Below are 22284 nucleotides of genomic sequence, written 5' to 3'. Positions count from 1 at the left end.
ATATACACAAAAGTGTGGAAGCATGTGTCTTGCTCTCTACCTGGTGAAACTGACTCATATGTATAATTTTTTGGGTCACTGCTATGACACTGAAGTGCTTACAGTTTTGTTTCTGTCAGTTAAATTGGAAAGACTGAGGAGTAGCAGGAGTGGAGGAGCTGTAGTTTTGCATGTGAGTCTTCTTGTGTTAAAGCAGCCTTGACTACTGAGTCTTGGTGAAACACAAAGTTATAAATTTGGCAGTGGGATATGTCTTTAATTGTCCAACTGGGAATTGGACAAACGTTCATGAGATTTCTAAGTTTCAGGTTTGTGAACTGTATGTTTGTAAGGCTTCTTAATTACTAACAGGTTGGACGGATTTCCAGAAGGACAGAAAAACCTTATTTGAGTTTTGCCCCAAAGAATGGGAGTGCCAAACTTATTCATAAAACAATTGTGTTACTTAATACAATTTCTTCCCAGCTTTGTTTGGAAAACTGTAAACATTTTCAACTGAAGCAGTCCAAAACCATTCTGCTTCAGGCAGAATATGGGTGTAAGAAGTCTTCAATTTGAGCAGTTAGCTTTACATCTTGGAGAAATAAATTTGAAGAAGCCTTAGAAGGGCAATGATTGCCTTTTTTTCAGCAGAACAGGTAGTAAGTAGCTCTGTAGCTTGATTTAAGGGTGCAGTCTGGAGTCTTCAGGATCTTCAGGATAGATGTGGTCAGACTGCATTCGAGAAATTCCTGAAACATTTATGGATTATACTTAAAATTTACTTGGCAACCCTATTAACAATTTTCCTTGGTTGCAAAATTGTTTACTGAAGTTGACTTCTTGTTACATTTTTGAAGTTACTAAGGCAACTCCCCAGTCCCTTGTACCATTAGCTTTGTTATTCTGAGCACCTAAACAAACCCAAGGAAATACTGAAGCATGTATGAAAGCAGAATACTTTATACTGAGTGACTTCAATATTAGGAAACTGGTAAAATGCAACAGCTTTTGTATGAAATAGTAGCTAGCTTGAGGACTCTGTTTTGTGGCATGTATTTTTATGGAACCTGGCTATGGTGGTTTAGCACTCCTGCTTTTTCTTAAGGGGGATGCTATTGCAAACTGAATGTTTTTTTTTATTTTTAATTTTTTTAAAAAGCCTCCTCAGAACGCAACAGACTTCTTCCCCTCCTCAATACCCTTGAATGCATACAACCTGATGTGTAGATGATGAAGATTGGCTGCCGATGACAAAATTTGATCAAATGTTGGTATCATTTATGGAAATTTTCTTCTCTAGAACTGCTAACTAGACACTTTTGTAATCTTTTAGTTGATAAATTACATGCAAATAACTGCCCTGATGTTCCTGGATCTTAAATTATTACTTTTAGAATCATGGAATCACCAAGTTTGGGAAAAACTTTAAGATCATCCAGTCCAACTGTCCACCTACCACCAATATTTACCACTAAACCATTTCCCTCAGTACAACATTAAGAAACGTTTATAATGCCTCCAGGGATGATGACTCCTACCTCCCTCAACAGGCCAGTCCAGTGCCTGATGACTCTTTCAGAGAAGTTTTTCTGAAGCCATTCCCTCTAGTCCTATTGCTGGTTACATGGGAAAAGGGGCCAACATCCACCTCACTACAACCTCCTTTCAGGTACTTTTAGAGTGGTAAGGTCACCCCTGAGCCTTCTCTTCTCTGGAGTAAACAGTCTTGGTTCCCTCAGCCCATCGTCATAAGTCTTCTGTTCCATGCCCCTCACCAGCTTTGTTGCTCTTCTCTGAACGCGCTCAAGAGCCTTAGTGTCCTTCTTAAGGGACCCAAGACTGACCATAGCATTCAAAGTACGACTTCACTGGGGTTGAGTGCAGAGGGATGATCACTGCTTCTGCTGGCAGTGCTGTTTTTGATACAAGCCAGAATGCTGTTGGCTTTTTGGCCACCTGGGCACACTGCAGGCTCATGTTCAGCTGAGCATTGACAAATATCCCCATCTGCACAGTCTTCCAACCACTCTTCCCCAAGCCTGTAGTGTTGCCTGTCTGGGGCTGCTGCGGCCAAAGTTCAGGGACCTGGCACTTGGACTTGTTGATCTTTGATCTATTGGCTTCAGCCTAGCAATCCAGCCTGTCCAGATCCTTCTGTAGGGCCTTCCTATTCCCAGGCAGATTGACTCTTCCCGCCAACTTGGTGTTATCCGCAAACTTAGTGAGAGTGCACTCAATGCCTTCATCCGGGTCATCAATAAAGATATTGAGCAGAACAGGCCCCAGTACTGACCCTAGGGTATCAGCCCTCATGACTGGTCACTAGTTGGATTTAACTCCATTCACCACCACTCTTTGGGCCTGGCTGTCTAGCCACTTCTTCACGCAGCAAAGGACGTATCTGTCCAAGCCATGGGCTGCCAGCTTTTCTAAAATACCACAGGAGACAGTATCAAAGGTTTTCCTGAAGTCTAGGTAGGGTAAGTCATGATTTAGATTTGTTATTGGTAACAGAAGGTTCAGGTAACAACTAATTCTTCATTACAGGTGTCCTTAAAAGCTGTAAATAATGGTTTGCACTCTGGCACTACTGTTGCTAATCATCAGTTGCTTATGCTTTTGAAGTTCATACCATCATAGAGGAGGTACTTGATAAATCTAATCTGATCATCACAGAGATTAATCAACCTTTCCATGTTTCTAAGGATTTCAGTACAACTTTACTTTTGACGGGCATTTTTATTACAAGTGACAGGTAATCCTCAATATCAGACAGAAGATGCCTTGAAATTTAATTTTCCTAATTAGAAGACTCCTGGGAACTGAGGAAGAAAACTTATTGCTCTAACTTCATCTTCCAGCTAGAAATTAATGTGCAAATGTTCCTATAATGGAATTGAGACTTACACCTAAGAAAATGTCACATCTAAATTAACAGGTTTTTTGTATCTATGTAATGAAGAAGTGCCAGGGCTTCTGCATAAGGTTTACTGATCCTGAAGAAAATACACAAAGGCAAGTTAATGTTCATCAGTTAATAGGGAGGTACTGAGTTTCCAGGGGTGGTTTGCTGGTTGAGGTTTCAAGTCCTTGTTACCAGTGGTGACCAGATGATAGGATGTCTGTGCTGGGACTTTCCCCAGCAGATACTGGAGGCTGACAGCCAGTAGAATTTCTGAGGAACTCCTTAGTCCTTCTGCTACGTGTGTAACATCAAGAAACAGTTGCAATCAAGCAAGCAAGTTCGCAGAAAGCAAGGATTGCTTAGTTACGGATACAGAACAGTTTCTCACAAATTTCTTCTAGCTAATGCAGAAACCAGAAGCATTTTACCTGTGTTCTGAAGTTAACATGAACCCTTTCTTATAGGCCAGTTGACTGTTCAGGCCATGGTCTGTGTTTTTCCACACACTCATTGAGTGATAAATGAGATAATTCTCAACACCTGAACTACTTATGGGTTTTTTGGAGGGGTTTTAAATGTGAATCTTAAAGAACTGTAGGTTCAGACTGAGAATGTGTACCTTCACCTTGTCTTCTGATTAAGTCAGTTAGTCTTTTCTGACAGCTTTCAACTGTTTTCATGTTGACAATTTTGTACACTAGAATTTTTTAATTATAGTTGGTCCAGACCATAAGACGAAATGTAGTTGTACAACTGGTATGGTCTGCATACAATTTCTTAGACTGGTGTAAAAAAAAAAACAAAAAACACCTTAATTGGAGGTTGTGGCCTTAAGCTATAGGCTTCTGTACTTCTAGTAATTTTTAATAGGAAAATAATAAAAGTTAGTCATTCTGATTGAGTTCCCAGGTGACTAATGTACATTTATCATGGTGTTTTTACTGAGCTGGCTGTGTAGTTACAGATATTATAATCAACAACAATCTGCAGTGTCTTCCTAGGTTGTGTGTCCTCTTTAGCGTTTGAAACTTCTTGTGTATAGAGTTGAACAGAGTATTTACATTGTTAGTGCAGTGATGATTGTTTGACACTTTAATTCAAAGAAAGACTTCCTTAAATATTTGAATTTTCACTAAGTTATCCTTTGTTGAGGTTCCGCTTGTAGTGCTTTCTGCTGAGTAGTGTGGGAATCTGAATAGGACTATGGTATATGTCTGGGTTATGAATTCTTGAAAGTGAGACATTTTTATATCATCCAGAATTACGTCTACCTTTTTATTTTGTAAAAAACAGATCTTTAGCTGTTCCGTTAAAACACATAAGCAGTCAAAAAGGTTCATGCTCTGATAGGAAACTAATTCATGTAAATTTACTGGTGTGATTTTATTTATACTTGTGTGGGGATTAATGGCACTCTTCCTGTAGGCTGCTTTGAAGTGTGATTCCCTTGCCAACAACAGTGACAGAACTGAGTCTGGTTTTGTCTGTGTTCTTAAAACGTAAATGATAACTAGGCAAAATATTTACAAAAAATGTAACCTGCCCATCTTGTATTTTAGGGGGGTTATGAATCCACAGTCTTGTCAAGCAACTCCCTTGTCCAGATGTTTTACCCACTTGTGTTCTGGTATGATTTCATTGTTCTTAACAATGTTGTCAGAGTGTAAACATGGCAAAGCGGTGATTTTACTCTTTCTATTGACTGGTGAATTCTCTACCTCAAAATGAGGGATTAAATACCATATGCATTTGTTTATCTGTAGTAGCAAGTTACTGAGTCCATACTATTAAATAAAAAGTTGCTCTGAATCTTTCGAGAACACGTAGTCAAGGCTAATACTTGTAATGAAACTGTAAATTGAAGAGCTTCTAATGTCAAGGGAAAAACCTGTTTGTGAAGTCTCAATCCGCTTCCACTTGGGCTCCAGTTTCACTGCGGAGCTTGTTAATGTTGGGCATAGTGCACTGATAAGGATGACTTGGAGTTCTGCTGATATTTCTTCCTGAGAAAGATTGATGTTATTTCACCTTTAGGGAAGTACACTTCTAGTACTGTTAATTTTTGTATAAGACTAATAGATATTAGTGTTTGAATTCTGTTAGGATCTTTGCTTAAAATACAGGCAGTGGCTATTGAAACTAGAGTTTTTGATGAAGAACTGGATCTTCTGGAGTTGAAAAAACTTAATAGCGATATGCATTTTACATTCCAGTTCATATTAAGTGTAGCCAACCAAATGAAATTACTATAAACTCCTTTTTATTTAGCTTTTATGTCTTTTGCCATTAAGAAAACTATTCTTTTGGGGAGACAGTGCCAGTACAGTTATTTTAAAAACCTGACACAGTGTCTTAGTACTTAATGTGGTTACTACATGAACTTAAAAATCCCAGGATTTTAAGTCATTTTCTTCAGACACAACATATTCCAAGTGTCGTGCTTACTTTGCCACCTGGATTCAGAGTATTGTTCAGGGCATTTTTTTAGTTTTGAAAATACAAACAAAACTAAATGGCAGAGATCTACAAACTAGGTGTCTCTGCTGTACTAAAGAGTTGTGAAATTTTCGTGACCCACAGTGATCCCATTAGTTCAGTATTTACTGTTTCAAATTTTATATTTCAGTTGGGTTTTTTGTTATTAGAACTGGTTGAGGATGTGTTTGAAGCCTTCTGTAAAAGCAGTAAGTGGAATTCACAATTTCAGCAGCGTTATATGCAGGAAGAGCATGGTATATATAGCAGTCTCGAGACTGAAATTATTGGTTTCTCATGGTCCACTTTAGTTGCCTTCAGTGAGTACCTGGGAGAAATTTTTAGGTTCTTCTAATTTATTCAAGCTAACTTGGCTTCTGGGTAATGCCTGTAAACAACTCTGAAGTTAAACTATTTACTCGTCTGCTTTTTCTGTTAAAGAAATTTGTAGAGTGTGTTTAACACCTTTGTGGAGTAGAAGATTGATGTAACCTAACTTTTCAACTTATTACTTTAATTGAAGAGCTCTACTGCATTCCATATTCCTTACAAGTTTATTGCTAGCTCTCATTCTTGGAAAGTAAAACATCAGAAGATGCTCAAAAGCACGCCTCTGTGAATGATTAAAGATCTTGTTTTCCAAGATGAGTGACTGGATTAAACTGACCTAGGAACATAGTTGCCCGAATCACACTTTAAGATAAAAACAGTAGTCTGTGTGTTCCAGTGAGAATGTTTACATGCTTTCTTAGGGTCTCTTTGTGCATCCTGTATAATGCGTAATGTTGATCCAGCAGTGATTCTGCTGGTATTTATAGACAAATTAATGATACTAATTGATGTAGATGTTAGTGATGTGAGTTGCTTATTGGACATCTTTTTGAAGCAGTGTGTTAGCACTCCGTGTGATCATTCAAGTTTTAACTGCAGTTTCTACATGCTTTTAAAGTCATTTATGGCCTGATACTACAGGACATAGTCCTAACAGGAGTGATAGGTATCAGTTCCAGTATTGCATTGCTACAGCTATTCTTATGTAGTAGCATAAGCACAGTGTTGTCTTACTTTTAAGTATTTATAACAACCTTCTACAGAAAACTATTCTAAATTGATAGTGTCTCTAACACTATCTTTGAAGGATATAGTTCTGTCTTTGAAGGATATAGTCTATTTCTGTACTTATGGGTGTTTGTAATATATTAAAAAGGCTCCTAGGTACCATAAATCTAACTGCTAATTTGGTGGCACTTTCAAAATTGTTCTAAGTAATATAATGAGACCTTGAATGCTCCTGAAGCGTGCCAGTCATGAAGAGAATGAAAACAAAGAGGCATCTTCTGCTAAGTAATACTTCTAATGGCTGTAGTGTCACAAGAGCTAGAAAAACAAACAAACAAACAAAAAAAAATTGCCTGTTTAGTTATTCTTGCTTTTGTACAAGTTTTCTCAACCTATTAAAAAGTTGAGATAGAGCTTGACTGTCTCATGTTTGCCGATTACTTTTGCTTGTCATTTGTGTTTATGAACTTGAGAACAACAACTGTTCTTAAACAATGTAATGTTTCTTTCCATTTGATATACTGTCCAGGCAAACATATTCTCATGAATTCCTGTTAATATCTTTATGCAACACAATGGGATGAATTTATTTATACATTTATACAAAAAGCATTCTTAGAACTGTACTTATTGCAAAATTGTCTGTGTTTGCAGGGAATATGAGGTGTGGGTGTGGGGGGGGCTTTTTTGTTCGTTTTTGATGGTTCTTTCTGTTAAGAAAAACTGTATTCCAGGATGGATTTAAAAATTTCAGTCTGTCAGGACAGATACCCTGGAGGGTGATTTGATATGTTATTGTTTTCTTGCTGTAGTGGTCTGAGTATATGATTTTACTAGCCAAGATTTTTGTTACATTAGTATCAGTGTAGTGTCAACAGTGATTCAAGAAGCACCATCTTGCAATTCTTCATTCCTTAAGTTGTGGCATGGAGCTCTTCAAATGCTGATTGTTTTCCGAGTGTATTACTGCTAAGCTTTTCAGTTGTCAGTAATGTAGTAATGCTGGGTAAAGGTATGCTTGTAGCTATACAAGCATATTGGTTAAGTTATGTTAGGTCAAATTCCATGTGACATTGATTATATTTGTTTTTGTTTCTTTAAAACACAAGAACACCTTGTCCACAGAATAAGATAGTGTTACCAGTCATTGACTTGGTCTAAACGTATACCTTTTCTAATATTCTACGCATATTTTTTTGCTCATAGTATAAACAGGTGCTCTTTCCCTGGCTATCACTTTGCCAGACGCTGCATCCTGTTTCATTTGAAGTCTGTAATCTTATCTCTGTTACTTTGCTTTCAGATTTAAACATGATATCTCTAATCATAGATCTGCCTGTAGTCATCAACTATTTCTGGAAAAAAAAAAACATTTAAAAAGAAAGAACAAAGAAACAAGCTGAGAACAGAATGCTAATTCATTATAAATGACTCTGAAATCATTGGGTTAGTCTGACCACTTAATTTATGTTAATCAGGTCTGACTTTGGTGATGCTTGTTAAGGAGAGAGTAGCCCTTGCGTGACTATTAGTGTGTGGGTCATTGGAGAAGGCTTGTTGAGACATAGCATAGGTATGTGTAGCCTTCAGAACACAGTAAATGCTCCTACATAGACTACTTACTCAGGTATTCTCCTTTCTTTCAGCTCTTTTTCATGCTAGTAGACATAAATCATTTTTTAACAGAATATACAAATTTACCTGAGTTGTAATTGATAAATAAATCACAATTCATGGAATCATTGAATAATTTGAGTTGGAAGGCACTATTAAGTCATGTGGTCCAACTGCCTGGCAACAAACTGGGAGATTACAGCTGAATCAGATTGCTATTACTAGACATTGCATTTTGTACTTGACTGTTAACACTACTTAATTGTGGTAGAGTATTCAAACTGTTCACATTTAGTTCTTGACTGGCTTGACTTTAGACTTCAGATATTTTGGGGTACTGTTTTTTTTCTGTCAGCCTATACATGGCATATCTTAAACATGGATCAGTAATGATATGTACTTGTTCCCACTTGTACAGTGCCTATATATTTACAGTCTACCAGAAACAAGGTACTTCACTCTTCACTGCACTAGCTGCCAGAAGCTTTCCTTATTCTATAGGATTCTGGAAATTCTGCTCTGGAATATCGAACAGACATTATTCAGTCTAGCTGGAATAGATAAGATGAAGCAAAGGTTATGTTGTCGCCAATAATATCTCATTTATTATTTCAGAAGTGGTCTGGTTTGTGGAAGTATTGCTCAACTTCTTTACTTTTAAAATGTAGAGTGAAATGTTATAAGACATTTTAAAAACAAATTGTTTGCAGGAGGATTGAGTCCTCAAAGTGAGCCTAGAATGGTATGAAGAAGCAGTTCCAGAAATGCCCTGAGATATGTACTGTTTTTCCCTTATTAGATGTATTACTGCAAGGTAGTTATTTATATTTGTTTCGGGTTTAAGTGTATTTTGAATGCAAGAGTCCCCATTTTTTATGAACTTTAATAACCTTAACAGTAATAATACAAACTTCTTGTGGTATGAAAAGCTCACAAATATGGATTTTTGTAGAACTGCATGAACTTTTTTCACATTGTATTCCATGTGCTCAAGACTTGTTGAAAGTGTGGGGTTCTGCAGTGTGGTGGGAAGAGAGAGGTTAGTTCAACTTGCTGAAGTAGCTTGCTACTTGGTTTGAAACTCTTAAGGTTCCAGGTACCTGAGATAGTGTTGGCAGTCATGTGTAGAGTAATATTTGAGATTTTAATTTATTCAGTAATAACAACTGCTTGGGCATATCATCAAAACCTTCAGTACACTGTGTGTAACTGGTTTGAAAACTTTCAGCTGAATAAGGGTAGTTTCCTTAGTTGCTGGGCAGACGCAAACAGTTGTTCCACTGTGGGTATTACAGAGAATAATCAGTAGCCTTACTATGTTTAGTTCTGCTTGCTTTAGGCTACTGTGTAACCAAACAATGAACTGAACATCTGGAGTCTCATTTGTGACATCAGTGCACTCTTGCTTTAGGGGAATGCACACTTAACTGTAGGTAACTACTGTAATAATGTGGATATAGTATTTAACAGAAGTAAGGAGAGTAATTGATTATTATTTTTTTATTTTTTACACAGGTCTTACCATTGTGGAAGGAAAACTGACATTTCTTAAACATTTCTAAAACATTTCTTAAGTACAGCCTTTGTAGCTATACTTTGCCTGTCCAAAACCACACAGTTTTTTTTCTCTTGAAAAGGCAGAGAGGATGAAGGAATAAACTTTCACTCCTCTTTTATCTATCCTGAGATTATTTTAATGTAACAGAGGACTGCTAGTAAGAAGCTTGTGAATTCCTTTCCAGTTCTGTCTTTGCTAATTCTTATCCTCCCTGCTTTTTTTCTTCTATAAAAGGATCAAAAGTCTGTAAAAATGTCTATTTCTAATTTTATACTGTGATTTTTTTTTTGGTGGAATCATGGCTGCAGGTAATTTTAGTTAACCATTGCATTTACTCAAGACACAGGCTTTTGTTTACCTGAAGTGGATGGCTGGTCCCTTAAATAACTTTGGCACAAATTTACAGTCTGTGTAATTATTGTCTATAAAAGGGAAGATTTATAAACTAATTACTTGCCTCAAGGTGGAATTTTAGAACTGTACTTTTCTTTTGACAGCTAGAAGATGGACACACGTTATTTGACTACAATGTTGGACTCAATGACATTGTTCAGCTTTTGATACGTTCTGAATCTGAAGCTCCTACCACTGCTTCTATGACTGATCAAGATGGAGAAGTCAATCCTTGTGCTATTTCTAACTGTAAGAGCAAAGTAAAAAAAACAAGTAGTGGGTCACCTAGTCAACCATCTACATCATCTCGCTCGTTTCTCATTGATCCTGGCATAGGATTGTACAAGGTATGTACAGGCTTTAAAAGCTGAAAACTTTCATGTTTAGCTTTATTTTTGAAAGTGTTTTCTCTTTTTAATCACAAAAATGTATGTCTTTATTACTGTCTTTCATGATTTGACATAATTTTCCACTTGGATGAAAGTAAAGTCGACTGAACTTGCGTAGGTATCTCTGCAGGTTCATGAAGCTTCCCTGACAGATGTATTTTGTATATTAGTGTTAAATTGATTTAAAGATCTGCCTTAAAATTTTAACTACTTCATGGCTCATTGACAGTGTTGTTTTCAAACTTCAGTCATCTGGATTAGGTAATCTGATTTCCATGACTTATTTGAGGGTAGTATTATAATCAAGCTTTTTGAAATGATTTCATTTAGAGTCACGTGTCTGTACCAGGCTGTTATAGGCTTTTAGTGTGTTCATGAGCTGTAACAAAATATTTTCTCACAAACCTGTTTTTCAGTAAGTGTACTGTGTCCTCCAGTAAGTTTAAGGTGCCTGTGAAGCAGGCATTTTTCTCTGTAAACTGAGGTGAAAAATCCGTTGAGTGAGAAATCTGTGGAAAAAGCGTAACTTTTCTCCTATTTATTTATTTTCAGTGTTACCAAATGCATCCTTTATATACTGTACGTCCCTCAGTTGTCAGTGGTATCCGGCTTGAGAACTGGATTGTTAGTTGTTCCTTATTCTGTTTGGTCGCTGTCCTAGGAGCTATCCTGTCAATGTCTTCACCATTGGCCAGGATGGAAAGGAAATGCATTTTCTTTGACTGTGGACACCAGCGTACCCGGTAGCACAGCTGGTGTGAAGCCAGGTCTGCCATGCTGAAGAATCTAGATGAACTGGAGCAATGGAGTACTTCTGAACCTCAAATTTGAGTCCTATGTTTGGTTTAGGTTGACTTTCTCCCATGGAATAGGCTGGAGCTGTGGCAGCCAGCTTGGGAGTGTCTTTTCTGTAGTGGTATCTGGAGCTGTAGTAGTATTGGCTAAACAGTTTTCAGTGCACCGTGGCAGTGCTGAATGCTAACAGTGTGTCTACAGCTGGTTGGGAGAAGTGAGTGGTCTGTAGTAATACTTCTTACTCCTAAGCTTCGTATGGTTGGGAAGTCAGTTTTGTAAGTATGCATATCAAATAATGGTCTGAAAGGAATAGGAATATGGGAGGCTGCATTGAATTTTATTTTTATGTAATAATGATGATGTCTTGGCTGATGCAGCTTCTCTGGTACTTTAACTTGTCTCAAATTAGCAGCAGCAGGAGTTTTTAGTAGTGTCTCAACTGTTTTTGAGAGAAGGAAGTAAAGAAGCACCCTGTGCTGCAACTAATTCAAACACTTAAGTTCATATGGATATGCTCTTTGGGGGTCATCCTTACAAAATTGTGAGTACAGAACGGTGATATTTATATATTTATATATATTATATTTAAGGCAGTTTTGAAATTAATCCGTTGTTTGATCTGTGACTAAGTACTCATCCAGATAAAAATCTGTACTTTTGATACTGCAGCTTTTAAGAATAAGATGATTAAAAATGTGTGTTGGAATTTATTTATATGGGAGTAAGAAGAGGATTGAGTTTTGGATACTATTTTAAGAAGGTGATCAGAAAGTGATGAGTACAATATTAAGTATGATCTGGAGATTGTTTTCTTGGGTTAAATTCATTATCACAAACTGCTGTCAACTTTGTGTTCAGATGCCTAAGGAACATTTAAAGAGTACAAGTTATTGAATGTGTGTTTGTATTTTGTCTTGCCCCTCTCAAAATATATAATTGTTCAGTTAATAGAAGCTAGCCTTTGGGGGTGGATGATAATTATGTCTCTGGTGCTAGAGGCTGTAGGCTATAAGCTGCGCACAGACTTGTGCAGCCTGGTTTAGCTGACCACGTCTTGAACAGAGGTCTAGACTAGATGATCTTAGGAGGTCCGTTCTAGCCTGGTGATTCTATGATTCTTCCTGCTTACCAGACTTTAATGAGACAAGAATATAATATTGAATTTGTAGTGTATATGAGGAAAGGCTGAGAGACCTGGGTCTGTTTAGACTTGAAAAAAGATGACTCGGATGGGATCTGATCCATGTCTGTAAATATCTAAGGTGTGGGAGACAAAGGGACGAGGCTGGACTCTTCTCAGCAGTGTGTAGCAATAGGACAAGGGGAAATGTCCACAAACTGATGCATAGGAAGTTCTGCACAAATGTGTGTTGGAACTTCTTCCCAGTGCAGTGACGGAGCAGTGGCACAGCTGCACAGAGAGGTGGTGGAGTCTCCTTCTCTGGAGATGTTCAGGACCCACCTGGATGCCTACCTGTGCAACCTGGGCTAGGGAGCTGCTTTGGCAGGGGGTTGGACTCAATGATCTCTAGAGGTCCCTTCCAACCCCTACAATTCTATGGTTGTGCATTAACAATGGCTGTACGTTAACTTCAACTTGCGCAAGCCAAATTAATTAATCTTGCTGAATGTTTTACAGATTAAAGTTAATAAGGTTAAGTGGTTTTATAGTAAATTGTCTTAATTATTCTTAATTAAGATTGTACAAGAAACGTATAAATTAATTATTGAATTTTTCTTTTCAGATAAATGAGTTGGTGGATGCACGTGATGTCAGCATTGGAGCCTGGTTTGAAGCGCATATAGAAAATGTTACCCGAGCAACAAAGGGACATAAGAATGGCAAAACGCAAGGAAAGAGCAGTAATACTTACAAAAGGACTAATGGAAGCTTAAGTCAAGATCATTCTAGAGAGAATGCAAATAATTTGGACAGTACACCATCTACATCTTATTCAGACTGTATGGACACTGAAGAAGCTATTTATCATATCAAGTATGATGAGTAAGTGCTCCTGATACTATTTTGAGGACGTCACATACTGTTATTTGGTTTGTATAAACCGAGAATTTCTTGAAGAAACTTGTAATCAAAGAAAGCAAGTTCAATATCACAACCAAGAAAGAATATTAAAATATTTAAACCCTTTTGCGGTTGGATATAGTGAATATGTTGGGAGCTCTGTTATTTTCATGCCTAAATAATTGTCAAGTACTAATTTGCCTTTATGAAACTTAAAATCTATCTTTTGCATGCGAGAAGAAGAAATTCTATAAATGAATTTTCACTTTTTTTTTTTTCAAGTAAAATATCATTTATCTATTCTCTGTGCATATTCAGTTCCTCTCATTGGAGCTGAAGAAGTCTCATGAAAGCAAATTTAGATATGCAATTTCAATGAACTTTATTATAAATAAAATAGTTATGCGCACAATAGCAGGTCTTTGTTTCCAGTAAAGGATTCTTCTGGAAACCTGTTGACATGAGTGCATGAAATTGATTCTGAATTGGACTGAGGGCACTAAGGGAGAGCTCTGTTTTCCTTGTGTTTTTTTTATTTTTTGTATTTATTTATTTATTAATTTTAGGAAAAGAAGCATTCCAGAGCCTACAGTGCGTGGACTGGAGTAACCCTCATATTGCACACTAAGTTTAAAGTGATTTCTTTTGACCAAGTTTTGCACCATTTTGTTCACTGGAGAAATTGGCCTTGAATATTTATCTATTTATTTATTTTGCTCTTTAGTTAACATTTGCTGAAACATCAAGTTACTCATCAAAATGAGTAGAATTGTTGAGAACTTTTAATTTTTGTTACTAAGAATAGTAGAAATACTGCAGTTTGTGCAGTCTGAGCTCGATGTAAAGAAATGCAAAGTATATTGGTATTGACTAGATTTCCAGAGGATGTTTTTAGAACAGCTATTTTAACTTTAGTTATTTTAATATGTAACTGAATCTGCTTTTGTGAGGAAAAATAAAAAATATTTCAGACTTGAATAGAGTACACTTTGTTGTTCTTGTTAGTAGCAGTTACAACTTGATAGTTTTGAAACTCTTAAATTCAGAGATAAAACTGCCTAACAATATTAGTTTAAAAAATTGGGAAATTACGAAGTTTAAGTAAAAACTTTAATACTTTATCAGTTACTGCATTACATGGAAAGAATTTATTCAAGAAATATGATCAAAATACTTTCTATTGTATTTGTGTGTGTTGTGGTCAATGTCTTAGCTTAAAGATTACCTATTTTTTTTTCTAACAGTGTTGTTGTGTACAACTGAGCCATAGATAAATTTTTTAGAAATATTTGTAATTGCAAGAGGAATTATGCCACTGTTCTGTGAGTGGTTTAGTTTCATCCATGAATTAGAGTGCTGAAGTAGAAAATGCTGCATGACTTGTCTGATTTTATTCGGCATACCCTAAGAAATAGTATTGACCTTTACTTAAGTGTGCTCTAGTAAGTAGAGACAGTCATCTTCTTACTGTAAGATCATAGATAGCAGTTGTATGTCCTTTGCCAGCAAAATTAGATAAAGTGTGGAAACATAGTGTTGCTATATAGTACATAGTTCATAGCATTTGATCACTAATTCAGTCTAAGCTATTGAATGCTTGAACTTTCAGAAACAAACTATGGGAAGGCTTTTTGGAAAGGACCATATATGTGGCATGTTGCCAGTATTCTTCCTATGGATAAATAGGAAAAGTGTTGTGCACTTTTCAGCGTAATTCCTCTGCTCCAGAATTTGTCATGTCTAATTTCTTCTCATTGCTATTCTTTGAGGTTTGTATTCTGTTCTTTTTCTTCACAATTAATTGTTCCTGGATGTTCTGGGGTTTTTTTAGATTCAGCCTTTGCATTTTGCTACCTCACTTGCTTAGTGCTGTCTTGGCTTTTCTTACTCTGTTGTCCCTTAAGGGAGTTATTCTCCATCTCTTGAAGAATGATTGTCTCATGTGGGGTTCTCCCTTGTCCGCGATAGGTATGCTCTTGCAAGAGTTGAAAACATGTGCAGTTATCTGAAACAGAATAAAAATAGGTAGGGAATGGAAATCATGAGTGGTGTTTGTGTAAAGCTACCAAATTACTCGAATGTGCTGTGGAGTTGTCAAAGGTAGAAACACATCCGCAGCTTCTTAAATTGTCACTGATTCTTATGCTTTCCTTCTACTTGCTTGGAAGAAAATCTCTCCAAAAAGGAGGTTACAGCTGAAGGATGCCTCACCTGTAATATGTTAAATTGATGTATTTCACTTTTTTCTCTTTGAGACTTGGTGATAAACAGCAAATACACTTTATTATGCCTTTTTTTATTCTTTTTTTTTTTTTGCAGCAGACTCAGTCTGATAAGAAGAAGCTTATACATCCTTTCCTTCTTTTTTCCCATTTGATACCTGGAGCCCATAGTACTTAGAGCAGTGGTTACATGAGAGTATGAAGGATACTGTGCAGCCCCATCTCAGGAACAGCTTTCTGTTATTCTAAGTGAAGCCCTCAAGTGCAGGACTGAGCTCCCTTGTTCTCTCTGAAACACAGAGATCCCACATAATCAGGGATGAAGGACTGAAGCTGCTGCTTCCTTTTTTTTTTTGTCTTGTTAGTATTCACACATTCATAGATTCAGGACAGACTTGTGCATTGTTTGACACATCTGTCTGAGAAGTCTGTAGATAAGAATTTTATCAAAAAGCAGTGCTTCACCTCAGTCATTCTCTTACACTGCCACCTGTCAGGAAAGTGCATCATTAGGCTACATCACCTTAGTAATTTATACCGAAGCACACTTCTCCTTTCAAATTTTTCAGGGTAATGAGAAAAATCTGTCGGAGCAAGGAAATAATTAAGATTTCTTTTAGCCAAAACGTCTCTAAAAATTGTTTATAGATTTCAGTAAGAGTTAATGTTACCCCAGATATTGATTGTACTTAGTTCTGTGACTGTGCATCAAATCCAATCTTTATTGGATTTATTGGAATACTCTACATTTGAACCTTGAAAATCTTTGTGTAGCATCAACAGATTTCAGGTTAATTCTGGTTTTGCTTTCCTTACTGGAAATATTTGGTAGTCTATCAAGTGAAGAATCCAAATATCAATTTTTTTCAACAAGTTAACTTTTGGGGTGTTCCTTGGAATGACTTACAGGCTGAAGAAGGATTTGTCCCTTTCTTAAACTGTTTTAACAGTGGTGCTGCTTGACTCAAATGTTAGTCTTGCACAAGCCTTCATAGTTTTAGGTTTTCTGAAACTACTTCTATTTCTTGGGCTGAACAGTTTAACAAGTGTAACCCCTCTTGATAGTCAGGTTTTTTATTTATTCCTTTGTTCTTTTCATTTCCTGTTTAAGCAGTGTAATTAAAGTGAATATTTAAGAGGGAAAACACAATGGCAGGGCTTTTCTAGGAGGGATTACCATGAAGAAAAATTAACTTTTGTGGACAAGGGCTTAGAATAACTTCCAAAAGAGCAATTGCTTTATGGCTAAACAAGATTTACTCCCATCTGGGACTGCTAGTGATGTGAATAAAGAAGAATGATATCCCTTCTTTGTTTTGGAAGATTTTAAAACACAAGTGGTACTTGTTTAAAGATCACTGTTTTCATTAAAGTTGAGAGTTTTATCAATTCTGAGCTTCATTTGGTCTTTGGTACCAACTCCTCCTGATGTCCAGTTGTGGAAATGGTGCTTTTACCTGTTAAGTCCTTTTTCTGGAGGGAGTTTTAACACAGTCGTTTGCCTGGAGGTAGTATTTCTTACAGGTCCTGTTTCTACTACTGTTGTCATTCTCTCTTTCTGCCATGGTATTCATTGTATTTTTGTTTCACCTTTACATGGGTTAGAGTTTTTAATGGCTGGTTTTGAGATTAAGAACAAGGTGTGCTATCGGTTTTCATACATTACTATCATCCATTTTTTCTGCCTCAAAAAGCTGCTCTTTTCTAACAGAGTATGAACCTGTCTTTAACGTGACTCAGTTTTCTTTTGTTTGAAAGAACTTTTGTTGAATCCTACATATGTTTAGATCCTGAAGTTAACAGGGCTGTGGGTAGTTACCACAGCGTGTTCGCCTTCTTAAGAATTACTTACTCAGCACCCCACTCCTCATGCAGTAGTTACTTAATACAGCACAGTAAAGACTTTGTCATGTAAAAGCTTACCATTTCTTGTTAATGTCTTCATTTTATGCTTATTTCCTGTGTGGTACTGGCTATAGCCTCCTTAATGTTAGAGAAACAGTTCTCTTACTGTGTGTTAGCTTCTTCATGGTTAGGACTTCCCTGAACTAGTGGAAAGACTTCTTGATTTACAAGCATATGTTGCCTTTTTTTTCCTTCTCAAAGGACTTCCATTTAAGGAAGCACTCTTCACAGTAGTTGTGAGAAGGCTAGCAATGTCTGCAGGCTGAGAAATGCCAGTATCCTTATCTATTCACAAATAATTCAGTATCACTCATGTGTAGGTCACTTTTTCAGGGTAGATAGTGTTTCTCCTCTGAAATTTTATATCCATTAACAGAAGTTTAATTTAAATTTGAATTGAAATATTTGCAGTATGCGTCATTTAATGCAGAATCACAGAATCATAGAACAATATGAATTGGAAGGGATGTTAAAGATCATCCAGTTCCAACCCCCCTGCTGTTGTGGGTAAGGTTGCCACTCATCGGATTCAGGCTGCCCAGAACCCCATCCAACCTGGCCTTCTGTGCCTGTGCCAGTGCTTCACCACCCTCTGAGTAAAATATTTTCTCCTAATGTCTAAACCAGATCTCCCCTCTTCAAGTATAAAGCCATTCCCCTTTGTCCTATCACTAATAGAAAAGTCAGGTCTATTTCTGAACTGTTTGCAATGTGTGTTGGAGTTTGTGATCCAGTAGAATTACTATGGATGATGTTGAAAGGAGCTGGTCACATGAGCACTTAAAGGCAGGATGCATTATCAGTGAGATACACACCCAGCTTTGTTAAGCTACTTTAGGTAGCCAGATAGCAGTTACTAATAGTGAGGATTCATGAAAGCTTTATCACGTTCCTTGTTTGATGCAGACAGAACTTAGAGCACTTCTAGCAACAGGTTTGTGAAAACTGGTTTTTATTCTACTGGGTAATGTTTTGGTCTTATTAATATAGACTTGCTTTTGTTGATGGGAGATGATGTTATTAGTTAAAAGGAGGATTTTAACATGATGGACTGAAGTGAGCAAGTAAATCTGAGTTCTTTTTATCCAACTGTGTTCTTCAGTCAGAAGTTGTTTTGTTTATAGGTTTGGTTGGCTGATGGATTTTAGAGATAGATGTACTGATTACATTAGTTAATCCTTGCTGATCTTTCAGTACACTGTTTTTCAGTGGGTTTTCCTGAACTTTCCTAGTATTTCTTTTGAGTCTGTTGAGAATGTTGCAATGTATGAGGGATCCTCATAATTAATTGTGTAGAAAGCTGTTAGGTGATGTTAACCATCAGAGTCTCTCTACAGAGAATGACATCTTGCTTCTGATTTTTTTTAATTTAAATTTTAGATTTCTTTTAGAACCCGTAGATATTTATGCCTCTATCTGAAAGATCAAAGGATACTACAGTTTCCAAAATGGTCATGGTGGATGATGGCAATTTGAAAATCTGCTGCAAGACTGCTAAAGCAGAGTTATAATTGCAGTGTACTTTTTAATTCTGACATTGCAGAGGAATGCCTTCATTCAGAAGATCTGTAGCCAGTACTCAGGAATATCCTGAGTTCTATTACACGTGTGTTGGAACTATACTGTCCTTGGATGTCATCCAACAGTAATTATTGCGTAACAAAGCTCAGAAATCCACTCCTTGCAGACTGGATGTGGAGAGCTACTGACTATGTATATAAGCAGTTGCATAGGCAGTTAATTTGTTTGCTACTGTAAGGTTTATATTTTCCAAATCCATATTTATTTATCCACCTTGGAGCCTGTACACTGAGGATTTTTATGTTGAGCTGCTTTATGTGGATGAAACAGTGAACTTTGGAATTATTTTGTTGCATGTAGCCTAGCAACACAGCCATGATCATGGATGTGGCTTTGCTAGTGTTATGCCCTCACCTGCACTCTGGTTATGCTGACACCTGCCGTTCCCTGTGGAGAGTTTAGGCCTGTAGTTTTGGCTTGTGATGCCTTCTCATATGCTCCCTTGAACTGAAAATAAAGGCAGGGGTAGACCAGGAAGAAGAGAATGTGTAGATTGTTGTTAGCTACAGAGGTGCTTTTTTGGCATTTTCTTTACAGAAGTGATCCTAAGCAAAGAATTTATATGAAACAGAAATTATGGTGGATAGTTTATTTCATTTTTCAGCACGAGGAATTAAGAACATCATATTCCTCAGGTTTTAGTGAGACCTCTGCTCTAACAATTTCTGTCCTGTATAGGTGCTATTCTAACTAAATAAACAGGATGTGTTTGTGTACTGTGTGCTTTTATTTAAATATTATTACTAATTAGGACCTGTAGTCCTCAAGAATAAACTCAATTATTTCTTTTTTCTGAAGTGGTTTTAAGCCATTCATTACTCCTGAAGAGATTGCAGCCTGCTTTGAAGGTAGAGGCACATAAGAATGTACTATTACCATACTTGTAAGTAAGCATCACTCAGTACTCAACTCTCGTTTGTCATTTAGTTTTCCACAAGCTGTGTATAAATGTTACAAAAATGAAGTGAATTGTGAAAAGAGTAAATTTAGATTCTCAGATCATAAAAGGAGTCCAGAAAAATATCAGTGTGTGTGGTAGCTTGAAATAAAATGGGACTTAATCTCAGTGATCTGGGACTGAGTTGGGCTTGTTTCTAAATGGGAACTGTGCTAATACAGTTGTATTAGTCTGGTAGCTTCCATTTTGAACATACTGCTTAAATGCCTTAAACCGTCAAGTCAATATTGAAGTTTTAAATTTTGCTTTTGCTTCTGACTGAGAAGGATTTGTGAGATTGTATTTACCATTCTAAGATTCTTTGCTTCTGAATTATTTGAGTCATGTTAGGAGCATAGGTGTGTCATGCTGACCGAAATGGTGTAAGAATGCAAACTTGGGCAACAAAGTTCATTTTGGACAGTTAGGAAATGATGACATGAAAAAAATGAAAAGGCAGTTTAGAAGGAAAAAGATAGGGGTAACCCTGCTGGAAATAAATTATTTAAAATGGTTGCCAACTCAGTAGGTCTCAACCTGCCTACATAAAATAATGAAGAGATAAAATGTATAAATATTTTTGTATTGTAGGACCTTTGAACAATCTTTAAGTATAGGGGGAAGAAGGTCTTTCAAATACTGTTAGTTAGATTACTTTTTTCTTTAATCTTTTTATTATGTGCCCTATTTGTTCAAGAATAGTTAGGATTGCAGGCAGTAAGATAAGTTGTCACGGAATGTGGTATAAGGAGTAACAGTTCATGTAAAAGTTTTAAGGTTTTACTGATTCCCCTTTTTATAAGGGGAGGAGGCATTCTGTTTGAAAGATTGTGAAGGGCTAGCACTCCAAAACACAGTCCTGCTGTATACTTTGTCAATACCAACAGCGTTCTTCCTATTTCAGACAAGTTCCTTCTGTTAGGTATAGTCCAGGCTACAGTTAATCTGTTAAAAATAACATATTTATGCTCAATTCTACATTTGGGAGCATGTATGTATACATAGGTATATTAAGAAAAACAGAATTTCATTGTGTTGTCATTAAAAGTCAGGGATTTCACTCATTCTGTATGTCTTGGAAGTAATGTCCCAGACAGATTGAGATTCCTGTAAACTTTGTTATGGGTGGCTTAATCTTGAACTCCCAAAGTTGTAGCTTTATGTTATTGGAGACCACAAAATATTTTGAGAAAATTAGAAGATAAAAGAAGAAATGATGTGCCTCTATAAGAACAACCTTTTCAGGGAAACAAAAGCTACAATACTTTCTATTTAAGTGCCTTCTTAACTGAAGAGATCATCAGCAGAATAATAGTCTTAAACTTGCTATTTCTTTCAACTTCAAATCATTTGTTGAAAGACTTAGTAGTTTTATTTTCAAAATATTTATTTGCAGACTTCACCTTAAAATGTAATAGTCTGGGATATAATAGATTACAATTATCATATTACAACTTGTTGATGAATTGATTTTTGGAGACGTAAATATGTTATTCAAGCATTATGGGCTTCTTTTCAGAAGAGGCGGCCACTTTTACCTCATTTCCCAGGTATGTAACACCTGATAGTTCAGTTTTGTTGAATGTAGTGATTGTATAGGTGTAAAATATTCTTGCTTCCTGATGTACTGAAAAGACTAATCCACAGTGCAGTTTGTCCTTTCAAATGATTTTGACTGATGGCTGCACAGAATGGCCAGAAGTAAGGTACAGAAGCACTGCTTTGAGAAGTGGCTACTTTGATCAGAGTTAATGCTCTCATATTGCAAACAGAATTCTTTTGTTTTCTGTAAAGGAATGTCACAGTACCTCCCCTTGCACACATATTTCTCAATTACTCTTTGTTTTCATTCTGTTTATTTTGGAAAATAGTAATTTTTGGAAATTTCACTTTTCTACTAACGATACTTGTCGTACTGGTTTGGAGACAGGGTAGGGAAGTCTTAGTATTTTTTGTTTGTTTGTTTCAATAATTATCTTTCCAGTTTCAGTTGTAGTTTCAGTTGTTCTAGTGACGTGGGGGGGGGAGACTTGAAGGATGCATTGAGAGTTCTCAGTGAACTGAAAAGTCTTGTGTATGAAGGCTTATCTACATAAAACTTTTATAGCTGTGAAACTGCTTCTTTTTTTAATAGGATCATTAAGCTATCACAGGATTTTATAGGTAATGCAATAAATGAAAAACACCTTTGCAAAACAATGTCTATCAGTTGTTGATTACACTTTTAAGAATGAGTTCTTCGTTTCTTTCTTGAGGCTTGATAAAGTCTTGAAACAATATTAATTATTTTGGCTTATCTACATAAAACTTTTATACCAGGAAGTGGGAGGACATAGTTACATATTACTCTTGTATACGTAAGATATTAAGTTTTATCTTGAGCATGTTGTTTGCATAAAATACATTCCCTTCTAGAAAGGGAGCGTGGCGTGAATGGCATTTTCTA

At 36.5% G+C, this 22284-nt stretch overlaps 1 protein-coding gene across 2 annotated transcripts in view; it reads left to right on the top strand.

Moving 5' to 3' along the window:
• UHRF2 (ubiquitin like with PHD and ring finger domains 2) overlaps positions 1-22284 on the top strand; it is a 77739-nt gene that overhangs the window by 4518 nt on the left and 50937 nt on the right. For both annotated transcript variants that reach the window (XM_065744172.1, XM_065744171.1), the window contains exons 2-3: positions 10091-10333; positions 12916-13175. In XM_065744172.1, coding sequence (XP_065600244.1) covers positions 10091-10333; positions 12916-13175 — 503 coding nt within the window. The remainder of the gene's footprint in view (positions 1-10090; positions 10334-12915; positions 13176-22284) is intronic.

The sequence above is a fragment of the Cyrtonyx montezumae genome, unplaced genomic scaffold (assembly GCF_038088225.1).
Source record: "Cyrtonyx montezumae isolate F1298 unplaced genomic scaffold, pur_monq_1.0 scaffold_30, whole genome shotgun sequence".
NCBI classification, from domain to species: domain Eukaryota; kingdom Metazoa; phylum Chordata; class Aves; order Galliformes; family Odontophoridae; genus Cyrtonyx; species Cyrtonyx montezumae.
This window is presented reverse-complemented; position numbering and strand designations above follow the sequence as displayed.